The sequence below is a fragment of the Adiantum capillus-veneris genome, chromosome 24 (assembly GCF_014529385.1).
Source record: "Adiantum capillus-veneris isolate H3 chromosome 24, ASM1452938v2, whole genome shotgun sequence".
Lineage (NCBI taxonomy): Eukaryota > Viridiplantae > Streptophyta > Polypodiopsida > Polypodiales > Pteridaceae > Adiantum > Adiantum capillus-veneris.
Window position 1 is genome coordinate 67,930,301 of NC_140954.1, and position 13,408 is coordinate 67,943,708.

A 13,408-nucleotide genomic window follows, 5' to 3' on the forward strand; every position below is an offset into this window, starting at 1 on the left:
TAGGTAGGGCAATTTTGCTAAGTTAATATATAAGCAAACCCAAGTTAGCACTTTCTGGAGAAGAGGCAGCACGAGCACCTTGCTCAACAGACAACTTCTCAGCAAGACCAATCCCCGTGACTACTCTGGCGTTTTCTCCACAGAAGACCTAGAGTTTTTGCATCAGATCAGCCTTGGCGATTTGTGCACAGCAGATCAGCCCCGGCGTCATCACGACACAGCAGATCAGCCTAGCGTTTTTGCATTTGCAGAACCCCGGCGACAGAAGGACCAATTTCAGCCCCTGGCGTTTTTGGATTTCAGCAGCAAATTAAGACCGGCATTATTCACCTAAAGTGTAGCAGATTCAGCCCGTAAAGACCATCAGTTTTCAGCCCTAAGAAACCTCATTTTTCAGCCAAGAAAACGCAGCCAAGACAGTCATTTTCAGCCACCGAAACAGTCCCGAAATTCAGCAATTAGAAGATCTCGGATTTCAGCCGTCATCGTCGTCGTCGTCGTCGTCGTCGTCGTCGTCATCACCGTCGTCATCGGCATATACCAAGTTGCATAGTCCGTTGCATACGCATTGTACACCTTTGTGCAATCAAAGAATAGACCACTCTCGCCGACGAGAGTGGGACCTTCGGAGGAGGGTTTTACAATCTCTTGGGTGTCATATCTCTTCTCTCTCCTTCTCTCAGTCTCATTCACTTGCACGCACAATCCACTCACTTTGTTCGTGACCACAGTACTCTACAAGACGGAAAGCTCTCTCTTTCCCTAAAGAACTAAAAGGAACCTTGAGCAATAAAGATCACTAATCTTGAGAAAATACAACATTCATTCCGCTGCACCTAACATTGGTATCAGAGCTTTGGAAGTGTTCTGCAATACTCAAGGAAAGAACCACAAGAATTTTTTTTGCTTGTTGCAATTGCACGAACCCAAGTTTACTTGGGCGTGGCGATTCCTAATCGTGTTTTGTTGAAGAGTGACAAGAATCCCAAGAAAGAAGGGCTTGTCCAACCTCCCCTTGTGTCCCTTTTCACTACTTTCTGCATTTCTTGCTTCTCGTCCTAACGTCTGTTTCAGAAAAAATTGCTACAAAGCCTCCATAGGAGTTAGTGCAATCTTTGTCGTAGATGGGAAAGGGGGAGGGTCGGAAAAACCTCCTGGTGGGGAAAATTCTTCTTCGCCTCTTTCATGCGCATCACCTCCGAGCGAAGTATCCATTCCGCTTCAAGTGATGACCATTCTGCAATCGTGGGTTCTTGTGGGTGCTTGGGGTCTTGGGTTCTTAAGTCCACGAGGGACTTGGGTTCTTGGGGGTCTTGGGTTCTGAAGTTCACGAGGAACTTGGGTTCTTGGGGGTCTTGAGGTTGGGAAAAAGCAACCTTGGTGTGAGCGCAAGGCCGCCAAGGGGTGCGCCCGCAGAAAAGGGTAGAACTCGGGTGAAGAGAAGATCCTTCTCCAACGCGATTTGCAAGCGAAAGAAAACCTCGAGTACAAAGAAAGGAAAGCCGCCTTGTTGCAACTCTTTTCTCAAGTGCCGGCACCGATGCACGAAATTCGGGAAAAGGAGACTCTCTCCGTTTCTTCTTCTCCAAAGCATGACACACAGGATTTGCATGATTGTGTGAAGCATGATGATGATGATTTGATTGATAATGATTTGCATGATGATGAGAAGCATGATGAATTGAATGATTATGAGAAGCATGATGAATTGAATGACAATGATTTGCATGATGATTTGAATGACAAGCATGATGATTTGGATGACAAAGATAAGCATGATGATTTGAAGCACAATGATAAGCAGGATAATTTGGATGCCAATGATTTGGATGACAATGACAAGCATGATGATTTGCAGGATCAAGATGTGATTTCTCACAAGCATGATGAATTGCATGAAGATGATGTGATTGTTCACAAGGATGATGTGTTAGTTGATGCTTTTCCTAGCGAAGCTAACCTCGTTGTAGATTCGATCAATCACGAAGATCCGATCTTGGCTTTCGAGTCGAGGTCCAAAGAACCCCCCCACGACGATTCGACCATTCAAGAAGAAGCGATCTTGGCTCTCGAGCCTTGGTCCAAAGAACCCTCACAGGAAGTATTATGTGTTCGCATGATTGATACGCACGCATTGTTCGAGTGTTTCATTCATGAAGGTTTCCTGTATTTTAGTCAGCATCGTTATGTGATCCCTTTTCCTAGGCATGACATATTGTATGTTGAGCACGTTTCTCTCATGAATGAGCACGGATATATGCGGACTGTTCATGAAAAGTTGAAAAGTTTGTATGTCAGGAAGTCACATTCCATGTCTCTTCCGTGGCATGACACAGTTTCCGAACGAGCACATGATAGTGTGAGCACCAAGCATGGGCATTTCCATTGTGATTTGCCACAGTTGATTGATTTTGATCAAAAAGAAAAGATTCGAGCGCATTGTTTGCATGTGTTTGATGAACGGGTTGTCACTCCGTCTCTATGTTCATCTACATTGCATACACAGTCTTTAGAGAAGACAATATTTTTTTCCTTCACTTTACATGGAATGGGTATGTTCATGGTTTTGTGTTGGAGATGGTTTCAGGAATTTCAGCCATGGAGATTCTTGAAGACGAAAGAAGCAGGACTCTAGACGAAGTTGAAGCAAGAAAGGAGATTCAGAAGACTTTGTGTCGCTTTCGGCGCGGCCCAAAGAAGCAAGCGTTGCAGACCTTTATGAAGCTCAAGTACCGCTCGACCCACACAGCAGAGTGGGCCGGCGAAGAGTCCCTTCCGGGATTCCGGATGTTGTTGGCGATCTCCCTCGACGCCATACAATTCGGTATCAGTACCTCACTTTGAAAAGGAGGGGATGTCATGTGACACATCCCAACCCTATGTGTCCGTGGACAAGCTACACCACAGCAGGGTTCAATCAGTCCGATCAAGTTAGATTAGCAGTGATCTAGCACTTTTGTGATTCTATTCGTAGACTGTGCATGCCCAGTCACTTAGCATAGATGCATATCCTCCGGTTGCACACAGCATGATCATCGGAATTCGCATCAGAATCCATTAGCATCAGTTAGGGGAATTTTCCAGTGCATTTAGCCTATTTTCCTATTTATTGGTTTTTCACTTATTATTTTTAAGTGACTTTCCAACATAAGTAGGTAGGGCAATTTTGCTAAGTTAATATATAAGCAAACCCAAGTTAGCACTTTCTGGAGAAGAGGCAGCACGAGCACCTTGCTCAACAGACAACTTCTCAGCAAGACCAATCCCCGTGACTACTCTGGCGTTTTCTCCACAGAAGACCTAGAGTTTTTGCATCAGATCAGCCTTGGCGATTTGTGCACAGCAGATCAGCCCCGGCGTCATCACGACACAGCAGATCAGCCTAGCGTTTTTGCATTTGCAGAACCCCGGTGACAGAAGGACCAATTTCAGCCCCTGGCGTTTTTGGATTTTAGCAGCAAATTAAGACCGGCATTATTCACCTAAAGTGTAGCAGATTCAGCCCGTAAAGACCATCAGTTTTCAGCCCTAAGAAACCTCATTTTTCAGCCAAGAAAACGCAGCCAAAACAGTCATTTTCAGCCACCGAAACAGTCCCGAAATTCAGCGATTAGAAGATCTCAGATTTCAGCCGTCGTCGTCGTCGTCGTCGTCATTGGCATAGACCAAGTTGCATAGTCCGTTGCATACACATTGTACACCTTTGTGCAATCAAAGAATAGACCACTCTCGCCGACGAGAGTGGGGCCTTCGGAGAAGGGTTTTACAACCTCTCGGGTGTCGTATCTCTTCTCTCTCCTTCTCTCAGTCTCATTCACTTGCACGCACAATCCACTCACTTTGTTCGTAACCACAGCACTCTACAAGACGGAAAGCTCTCTCTTTCCCTAAAGAACTAAAAGGAACCTTGAGCAATAAAGATCACTAATCTTGAGAAAATACAACATTCATTCCGCTGCACCTAACACTATCTCTCAGTCTCAGCACCTTCACGCACAGTGTCTATTCGCTTTGTTTGTGATCACTTGCACTCTCTCATTAAAGAACGGAAGGCTCTCCCTTCACTAAGTAGAAAGGAACCTCGAGCACAGTTCGGAGCACTTATCTTGAGCAAAGTTCAACATTCATTCTGTTGCACCTTACATTGGTATCAGAACTTTGGCAATGTTCTGTATCACTCAAGGAAAGAACCACAAGAACTTTTTTTTGCTTGATGCGGTCGCACGTAACCCAAGTCCTCCTGGGCGTGTCGATTCCTAATCGTGTTTTTGAAGAGTGACAAGAAACCCAAGAAAGAAGGGCTTGTCGAGCCTTCCCTTGTGCCTCTTTTCACTCATTGAGAGCGGACCGTGCACTTAGCGTCCAGCCAATCGACGTGAGGTGGGAAAAAGCAACCTTGGTGTGAGCGCAAGGCCGCCAACAAGTGCGCCCGCGGGAAAGAGCAGAACTCGGGTGAAGAGAAGATCCTTCTCTAACACAGATTGCAAGCTAAAGAAGAACCTCAAGACCCTCAAGAACCGCAAGACCCTCAAGACTCAAGACCCTCAAGAACCACAAGAACCCAAGTTCCTCGTGAACTTAAGAACCCAAGACCACAAGAACTTACAAGAACCCACGAGTTCAGTGGAAGGTCATCACTCAAAGCAGAATGGATACTTTGCTTGGAGGTGGTGAGCATGGGAGTGGCCAAGAAGAGTTTTCCTCACCAAGAGGTTTTTCCGACCCTTCCCCATCTACGCCAAGGATTACACTAACTCCTATGGAGGAGTTGGAGCAGATGTTTATGGACAACAAGTTAGAACGCGAAGCAAGGAAGTTAGAACACGAAGCAAGAAAACCAGAAATAGAGCGTAAATACGAAGACAGAATGGCAGCCATAGCGCGTGAGCGTGCAGAAAGAGAAGCAAAATTTGATTGCGAGAACAAAGAAAGACAAGCAAAATTTGATCGCGAGAACAAAGCAAGAATGCAAGAGATGTTGCGACTCTATTCTCAAGTTCAGACACAGATGCAAGAGATTCAGGAAATGGAGACTCTCTCAGTCTCTTCTTCTCCAAAGCATGACACACAAGATTTGCATGATGATAAGCATAATGAATTGAATGATAATGATACGCATGATGATTTGAATGACAATGACAAGCATGATGATTTGCTTGATGATCACGATGTGATTTCTAGCGAAGCTAACCTCGTTGCAGATTCGATCAATCACGAAGAATCAATCTTGGCTTTCGAATCGAGGTCCACAACACCCCCCCCCCCCCCCCCCCCCCGACAGATTTGATCAAACACGACGAACCGATTTTGGCTGTCGAGCCTAGGTCCAAAGAACCCTTACAGGAAGTATTATGTGTACGAATGATTAGTCAGCACGCATTGTTCGAGTGTTTTATTCATGATCATTTCTTGTATTTTAGTCAGCATCTTTATGTGATCCCTTTTCCTAGGCATGACATATTGTACGTTGAGCACGATTCACTCATGGATAAACACGGATGTATGCGGATTTCTCATGAAATGATGAAATGTTTGCATTCTAGGAAGTCACATTCAATGTCTCTTCCTTGGTACAACACAGTAGTAGATAGAGCACCAGAAGAATTGAGCATCAAGCATCAACATGTCCATTGTGATTTGCCACAATTGATTGATTTAGATCAGAAAGACGAGTTTGGATTCCATATAATGCATGTGTTTGATGAACGGTTTGGCACTCCGTCTCTTGTTTCATCTACATTGCATGCACAGTCTTTTACGAAGATTAGATTTTTTCCATTCACTTACATGGAATGGATATATTCATGTTTTTGTGTTGGAAGTGGTTTCAGGAATTTTCAACCATGGAGATTCTTGAAGAAGGAAGAAGCATGACTCGCAACGAAGTTGAAGCATTGAAGGATCCACCACAAACTTTGTGTCGCTTTCGGCGGAGCCCAAAGAAGCAAGCGTTGCAGACCTTTATGAAGTTCAAGTATCGCATGACCCACGCATCAACGTGGGCTGACGAAGAGTCCTTTCGAGGATTTTGAATGTTGTTGGCGATCTCCCTCGAGTCTCGACACCATACGGTTCGGTACCAGTACGGTGTACCTCCCTTTGAAAAGGAGGGGATGTCACGTGACACATCCGACCCTATGTGTCTGTGGAAAAGCATGACCACAGGGTTCAGTTCAGTTAAGTCAGTCTAGAATACGAAGTGATCTAGCATTGTTGTGAGTCTGTTCGCAGACCGTGCATGTCCACACACTTAGAATAGATGCATATCCTCTTGTTGCACACAACATGATCATCAGATTTCCATCAAAACCCATCAAGAGCATTTTTACAGTGCATAGACCTATTTTCCCTATTTTTGACATTTTTCACTTACTATTTTTAAGTGACTTTTGTTGGAAACTAGATAGGGCAATTTTGCTAATGAAATATATAATGAAACCAGAGCTAGCACTTTCTGGTAGAAGAGGCAGCAGGAGCATTGCTCAACAGGCAACTTCTCAAGCAAGACCAACCAAAGACCTGGCGTTTTCTCTCATGAGCAGATCCAGCGTTTTCAGCACTTAGATCTAGTGTTTTTCAGCCCATGACCTTGGCGATCTTCAACAAGCCTCATACGATGCTTTTGCACCCTCTGCACCAGCGTTTTGACTCAGCCAGGCCAACATTTTCAGCCCTGCTATCACAGCAAATTCAGCCTATGATTAGTGTTTTTGTAGCAGCATGAATCAGCGTTTTGTAGCATCATGAACCAGCGATTTTGCAGCAGCAATTTCAGCACGAGCCAGAGTTTTTCTCAGCAGTAAAGTCTGCGTTTTCTTCAGCAGTAAACCAACGATTAAAGGAGCAGCAGATCCAACGTTTGTAGATGGCAAGGACACCGTGTTTGCAAAAGTAGATCAGCCCCATCATCGTCGACAGTTGCAGATTCACCAAGCATTCCAAAGCATTAAGTTTTCAGCCCTAGTCTCGTCATCGTCGGCCTCGACATAGCATCACTTAGATTTGCATCAGCATCTTGTACCAAATTGTGCAATCAATAGTAGACCACTCTCACCATCGAGAGTGGGGCCCTTGGAGGAGGGTTTGACAACTTCCCGGTGTCGTATTCTCTTCTCTCTCTATCTCTCACTCTTAGCACCTTCACACAGTGTCTATTCCCTTTGTTTGTGATCACTTGCACTCTCTCATTAAAGAACGGAAGGCTCTCCCTTCGCTAAGTAGAAAGGAACCTTGAGCACAGTTCGGAGCACTCATCTTGAACAAAGTTCAACATTCATTCCGCTGCACCTTACATTGGTATCAGAGCTTTGGCAATGTTCTGTATCACTCAAGGAAAGAACCACAAGAACCACAAGAACTTTTTTTTTTGCTTGATGCGGTCGCACGTAACCCAAGTCCTCTTGGGCATGTCAATTCCTAATCGTGTTTTTGAAGAGTGACTTGAAACCCAAGAAAGAAGGGCTTGTCCAACCTCCCCTTGTGCCTCTTTTCACTCATTGAGAGCGGACCGTGCACTTAGCGGCCTGCCAATCGACGTGAGGTGGGAAAAAGCAACCTTGGTGTGAGCGCAAGGCCGCCAACGGGTGCACCCGCGGGAAAGAGTAGAACTCGGGTGAAGAGAAGATGCTTCTCTAACACAGATTGCAAGCTAAAGAAGAACCTCAAGACCCTCAAGAACCGCAAGACCCTCAAGAACCACAAGAACCCAAGTTCCTCGTGAGCTTAAGAACCCAAGACCACAAGAACCCACTAGAACCCACGACTTCAGTGGATGGTCATCACTCGAAGCGGAATGGATACTTCGCTTGGAGGTGGTGAGCATGGGAGTGGCCAAGAAGAGTTTTCCTCACCAGGAGGTTTTTCTGACCCTTCCCCATCTACGCCAAGGACTAACTCCAATGGAGGAGTTGGAGCAGATGTTTATGGACAACAAATTAGAACGCGAAGCAAGGAAGTTAGAACACGAAGCAAGAAAAGCAGAAATAGAGCGTAAATACGAAGACAGAATGGCAGCCATAGCGCGTGAGCGCGAATAAAGAGAAGCAAAATTTGATCGCAAGAACAAAGCAAGAATGGAAGAGATGTTGCGACTCTTTTCTCAAGTTCGGACACAGATGCAAGAGATTCGGAAGAAGGAGACTCGTAGTCTCTTCTTCTCCAAAGCATGACACACTGGATTTGCATGATGATAAGCATGATGAATTGAATGATAATGATACGCATGATGATTTGAATGACAATGACAAGCATGATGATCACGATGTGATTTCTCACAAGCATAATGATTTGTATGATCAAGACGTGATTGTTCACAAGGATGATGGTTTAGTTGATGCTTTTTCTAGCGAAGCTAACCTCGATGCAGATTCGATCAATCACAAAGAATCGATCTTGGCTTTCGAGTCGAGGTCCACAAACCCCCCCCCCCGACAGGTTTGATCAAACACGACGAACCGATCTTGGCTCTCGAGCTTAGGTCCAAAGAACCCTTACAAGAAGTATTATGTGTACGAATGATTAGTCAACACGCATTGTTCGAGTGTTTTATTCATGATCGTTTCCTGTATTTTAGTCAGCGTCTTTACGTGATCCCTTTTCCTAGGCATGACATATTGTACGTTGAGCACAATTGACTCATGGATAAGCACGGAAGTATGCGGATTTCTCATGAAACGATGAAATGTTTGTATTCTAGGAAATCAATTTCAATGTCTCTTCCTTGGCACAACACAGTCGTAGAAAGAGCACAAGAAGAATTGAGCATCAAGCATCGGCATGCCCATTGTGATTTGCCACAATTGATTGATTTAGATCAGAAAGACGAGTTTGAATTCCATGTTTTGCATGTATTTGATGAACGGTTTGGCACTCCGTCTCTTGTTTCATCTACATTGCATGCACAGTCTTTTAAGAAGATTAGATTTTTTCCATTCACTTTACATGGAATGGGTATGTTCATGTTTTTGTGTTGGAAGTGGTTTAAGGAATTTTCAGCCATGGAGATGTTTGAAGAAGGAAGAAGCATGACTCTCAATGAAGTTGAAGCATTGAAGGAGCACCGCAGACTTTGTGTCGTCATATCTCTCTACGTAGATCAAACTCATCAGCAATGACTTGTGCATCCAAACATCGATGTTGTGACCACTCAGAGAGGGATGTCATAAGCTCTCCATCCTAGCCAGCCAAATCAATCTGAGTTTGCTCCACTAATTGGTGCCTCTGAGAGTCCTGAACAGAATCAATGGCTGATGCTCAAACTATTCTAAGGTCAAGGGCATCTATCTAACAAGGCTTCACTTCATCTACACCTAGATTCGCCACAAACGACGAATACGGGGTGAACAATGAGAAAAACACCAGGGAGCATCTGTGGATAAACTATATCCACCAGAAATGACAAATAAGGGGTGAACAACAAGAAAAACACAAGGGAGCATCTGTGGAGATACAGCAGACAAGTATGGCACCAACTACCTGCATCCAACGCACCATATCTGGGGACCATGTGGAACACATTACAATGCAGAAAGACTTTCCAAGGCTCATTGCCCCGGAACAAACCAAGAACAATGAGCTTAGAAAGTAAGGCACAACTCTGCATCTCTGGATCAATAATCCCCAAGCCACCCTCAGCCTGCGGCAAAATGCATGTACGAAGCAACTCTGACCCCAGTATCTATAGTGCCATACGAACCTCCAAATAAGAAAATCTGGATGAGACATCACAATCTAGATTGTGCGTGCACAATCCAACAAGAAGGTGTGAGGCACTCCTCCTGCACTCCAATGGCAAGCCCGTGAGACTTGCTCCAATTAATAAGAGCACCACTAGCAACACAAAATCTATCCAGAGCTTGACGCAAAGAATACAGGACATGCAAGAAGTACTCAGAAAAAAACATTGTATTATCCGCATACTCTTGATCAAGCAAAGAAGTAAACCAAAGAAGTAAACCCTCTCTTTGGAAGGGGTAAACTGAGTCCTCGAAATTGTAGAATCCGGCATCACAAATAAGAGGACATTTGTCTGAGCAAAGAACAGAGAGAGGTATGGAACCAAAGGACAACCCTGTTGCACAGAGTGTGACAACTGGAAAGACTCAACAACAAAAGCCACAATTATAACCGCACTACTGTCAAAGCTCTATGAAACTGAAAGTCCAATAATGCATTGAGCAGGAAAGCCCATCGTATGCAAGGTGCCCTCCAAAAAGTCCCACTCCACTCCAACACGAGCCAATACTCAAGGCAAAACTGCCTAGTGAGGCGATCCTCCCCTGGACAAGAAGCAGCATCAATACAGACTAGAGCATCATGCATCTATCCAGGACTAAATGAGGCCAACCATACGTCATTAGCAAAGTGATTCAAAGTTCAGTGAACGCTACCAGGAGCTCACCCCCTAATATAAGTAAAAGAGTTCATCCCATCCGCTTTAGCAATCCATGTAGAGACTGAGGCCTAATTGAAAATCTAAGATCTCAATTGCTATACATGCAAAAGCTCTTGGCTGGCCTGTGTGTGCGTGTGTGTGTGTGTGTGTGTGTGTGTGTGACACCTGTAGGAACTACTGGACTATGTGATGGATAGAAGCCAAGGCTGTATGATACTCTAGCTCCTTATGCTGCAGAAGATCCCTGCGTGAAGTGACCACTGCCCTAAAAGCCATAGTGGACAAAGTAATGCAAGAAGCATATGATCAGCAAGACTGAGTGTTGGACTCTCTCTCTCTCTCTCTCTCTCTCTCTCTCTCTCTCACAATGTAATATTTCACATGCGACGTCAATGAGGAAAAAGTGGCATACCCTCTTTTTGCACCTCCTAACAAGTGGAGCCAAGTTCTGTGCACATTGTGCCAAAGTGGCAGCATTGGACCTTCCCTTGTCGGTCCGCTTCTCAGATTCTGGGCGCTTTTGAAGCTCTCTCTCCCATTCTATCAAGAGCTGTCTGAAGAAGACTAGGATCTTTTCTTCATCACAAAGGGCGTCGAAATGAGTCGTCATATATTTATGATCAGCATCGAGTTCAAGGTCTGGAAGCATGCCCTCTGCACCCTCACCAGGAACCGCATCACCTCCATTACATGTGCCAAAAGCATCATCAACGTCATCCACAACCTTCTTTTTATTCTTGACGTCACGATGCAGGAACGAAAACTTGTCACTTTTCTTGAAGTCTACAAGGTCCAAGGATAGATCATTGCGATACTCGTCAGTGTAGGGATCCTCATCCTTGTTCGAATCTACCGGATGGCAACCGGACTTCAACAAGTTTTTGTACCGTAGAAGGCGTGCATCATCATCTTCCCCAAACAAGGTAATAGGCTGCCGAAACCAATGGTGCAGCTGGTGCATCACGTCATCTCTGTGAATGATAAGCTCATCAATGCGCTTCTCATCTGCCGGGGACTTAGAGGGCTTTGGCTGAGGCACAAGAGAAGCAGGGTAAGGGTAGAGAGCACTGAGTGAAGTGATGATACCAGCAACATGGGGTAGAGATGGACACTTGACATGAGAGAGCTCTTGGGGACGATACAAAGTCTTCCTATCAGGCTGATCTATTCTGCGCCGTACGTACTTGCGCGGGCCAAGACCCTCCCCTACTTCGAGAGAGCGCATGCTGCAATCCACCTCAATCCATCTCCGCTCGCACCTGGTTCTTCTTGATTACCCGACGCCGTAGGCTGCAGCCTCCTGATGCTTTTTGCACGATCGTGCTTTTGCTTTGAGCGCTAGCCACTGTGCATGGGCACGCACTTGAAATTGCCGCCTAAAGCAGCCATAGAGTGGAGCAATGAGTCATAAGCCCACCATGACTAGGCATGTGCAATATAATTTTGTAGCTTGGACTTTTGGAAACGTATTACAACTACAGACTCGAAACAAACATCGGCAAAATCGTCTCGATGAATATACAAAGAGGAATGTTGTTGACTTGAGAGAAAACAACCAGCCAGTGCATGTTGTATCAACAACTGAAGAATTGCATGAGCATTGGACTTTTTTAATGCAACCATGATCGCAGATTACTTATCATCATTTACAACTCTCACCACAAGCATGGGAGCTCAAGGCCAAGCATCTCCTACACACTTCTCGCTACCTACTGAAATCTTTCTATGGTCTACTCCAAGCCTACTCTACGACCATAGCCAAGTTCTGCTTTTGGTTTATTTGGTCTTTAATGTCCAAAGCATTGCTATCTATCAGACAAGCCCCCATGGTGAAATGATAGCTCTTTTCAGCAATTGAAAGCATGACCTTTACAAAGGAAGCTGATTGAAAGCATGGCATTTGCAAAATAAGCTAAATGATCCATAAGTTTGCAGAGAACTCTAACTCAATCGATCATTGGCAGCAACCCCTCCATGACTACCTCAGTCTACGGTGTTCAATTGAGAGCATGCTTACTTGCTTTGACCATGTATTTCTAATTGGACATGAAAGAGCTATAGAAAATCTCAAACAACCCACTATACATGCATCATCAAGTTACTGAAATTGTCAATCTAAGCATTAATCAAAGCAAGTACTTTCAACATGACCTGCCCTAGCCTAGGTGCAGTTCCAAAAATCTAGCTTTTGAGCCATCACAAAGGTTGAAACTAGACAAGCAGGTGCAATTAGAAACAAGCTAGCATCCCTACAATGAGACAAATAAGTTGCTCTCACAAGCTGCATGCTAGTGCTTTGGGGGACATCAATGATCAAACAACAAGTTTTGTCTCCTGTCATTTAACAACAAGAGCAAGGAGATGACTTAAAAGTGCCGCTTTTCTTTGTTATTCTACTAAGGTAAACAAGAGCTTGATGCTACTGACGTTGATGCTGGCCGGCCATCAATGATTAGACAACAAGTTTTATCTCATGTCACTTGACAACAAGAGCAAGGAGATTACCTTAAAAGTGTTAATTTTCTTCCTGATTCTACTAAGGTAAACAGGATCTTGATGCAGCTGATGTTGATGCTTGCCGGGCACATTAAAGCTATAAGAGCTATCATTTCACCTTAGGGGCCAGTGAGATAGATAATAGTGATGTGGGACATTAAAGACCAGAAAAACCAAAAGCGTGCGTGCCTCACAACTTCCATGCTTGTGGTGAGAGTTGCAAATTACGATAAATACAAGTTTTCCAAAAGTCCAATAAGTTTTCCTTGTTAAATGTGGCTTTCACCTTTGAGCATTGGAGCCCTGCTAACAAACAAAATCCATTAACTCAAAGATGCCCTTTAAAGATTCAGTATTGTCATCTCCTCCTGCCCTCGTCACATTGGCCTTGCAGACACTGATTTGCCGCCAAACCTGCCCTTCAATTAGTATATGATGTGGTGGTAACTCACACTCTGGTTACTTGTTAATGAGAATTGTTTGGAACTTTCTTTCTAAGTGAGGAGGACTCCGATCACA

The 13,408-nt window shown here is 44.5% G+C and overlaps 1 protein-coding gene across 1 annotated transcript in view; it reads right to left on the bottom strand.

Annotated features, from left to right (window-relative positions):
- The window catches only part of LOC147426532 (uncharacterized), a 41,585-nt gene extending 29,823 nt beyond the window's left edge, over nucleotides 1–11,762 (bottom strand). Inside the window, exon 1 of the mRNA XM_086498361.1 lies at nucleotides 10,806–11,762. Within this exon, the coding sequence (XP_086354487.1) occupies nucleotides 10,806–11,618 (813 nt within the window). The 5' untranslated portion in view covers nucleotides 11,619–11,762. The remainder of the gene's footprint in view (nucleotides 1–10,805) is intronic.
- Between the last annotated feature and the right edge of the window lie 1,646 nt (nucleotides 11,763–13,408).